Raw genomic sequence first — 1,305 nt, 5'->3', positions numbered from 1 at the left:
CATTCTCAGCTCTCTCCCATATTATCAATTTTCTCAACTTCCACTTGCTCTCCTTTTGCCCTTCCTCACCATCTTCCTCTCTCCCGGCCCTACGCCCTCCGCACCCCTCTCTCTCGTCTCTCTCTCTCTCTCTCTCTCTCTGCCTCTCTCTCTCTCTCTCTCTCATCTCTCTCTCTCTCACCTGCCGGCGTAGGCTGGAGTAGTCGCCATGCGATGGCGGGGTCGTAGGATAGGGCATGCCACCTGTCCAGGCCCCCCTCACCGTTCCTCACTATTCATAGCTCCCTGAAAACAATACCAATCGTATCGTCATATACCGCCGTCGGAAGTGGACTGCATGCGTAGTCGCAGGATGATGGGCAGCATACCGACACCGGTGTATGCGTGTCATATACGTGCGTGTGTGGGCGATAGCCAGATTTAAATAAGTGGGCATGAGAATATACATACAATTTAAAGCAGATGAAAATATCGTGTGGGGACCACTTTGGGGAAAAACCGTAGTAAATTATATAAATATGTATATAATTTATTATATATATATATTATATATAATATATAATGTGCCTAGTTTAAATTACTAATAATGAAATGAAAGTTTGTACCAGTTAGAATCCGATCAAGTGTTTAAGATATCACTAACATCAAATCGCACGCAGAATTTAATAAATAAACATCAATATAATAGATTACAATTCATTGAATATTACATTATGGTTATTAATTACAGCGTATATTATCATTAGATTGATGTATAGCAATGCCAGGGTTGACGTTTTGTGCTCTTTATCTATTATTTATAGGTCGTGATTATTTTTTGCACATGGGCAGGTAAAGGGGGACAACCCCGCGTCGCGGCCCGTATGTTACATGCCTTACTCTGATATGCTGCGTGCGTGTCGTGCGCGCGCGCGTGTGTGTGTGGTTGTGGTGTGTGTGTGTGTGTGTGTGTGTGTGGTAATGTGTTGTGTGTGCGTGCGTCGTTGTGTGTTGTGTGTGCCGTGCGTGTGTGTTGATGTGTTGTGCTGTGTGTGTGTTGTGGTGGTGCCGCGGCGCGGCCGTGTGGCGGGTGATGTGTGTGTGTGTTGTGTGTGTGTGTGTGTGTGTGTGTGTGAGTGAGCTATAGCTACTATATACGTTACAGGGTGTGTGACTGTGTGCGTGAAACTGAGGTATGGAACAGGCTGAATCATGTATATTATATAGAGCTATATAGAACCACCAAGCGACGCGGACCCCGCTTCCGCACGCTACACGAGATTCGTGCAGCTCGACACGGTTTTAATAAACCATGAAATTCTCAAA

At 45.4% G+C, this 1,305-nt stretch overlaps 1 protein-coding gene across 1 annotated transcript in view; it reads right to left on the bottom strand.

The window, feature by feature from the left end:
- Positions 1 to 1,305, bottom strand: part of LOC106819409 (homeobox protein araucan-like) — a gene marked incomplete at both ends in the record, with an annotated part of 12,492 nt that overhangs the window by 4,479 nt on the left and 6,708 nt on the right. The window contains 1 exon segment of the mRNA XM_014824051.1: positions 263 to 285. Within this exon segment, the coding sequence (XP_014679537.1) occupies positions 263 to 285 (23 nt within the window).

Source organism: Priapulus caudatus, unplaced genomic scaffold (assembly GCF_000485595.1).
Source record: "Priapulus caudatus unplaced genomic scaffold, Priapulus_caudatus-5.0.1 Scaffold3367, whole genome shotgun sequence".
NCBI classification, from domain to species: Eukaryota; Metazoa; Priapulida; class Priapulimorpha; order Priapulimorphida; family Priapulidae; genus Priapulus; species Priapulus caudatus.
Note: the sequence above shows the minus strand (reverse complement) of the source record. Positions and strands in the feature narration are given on the sequence as shown.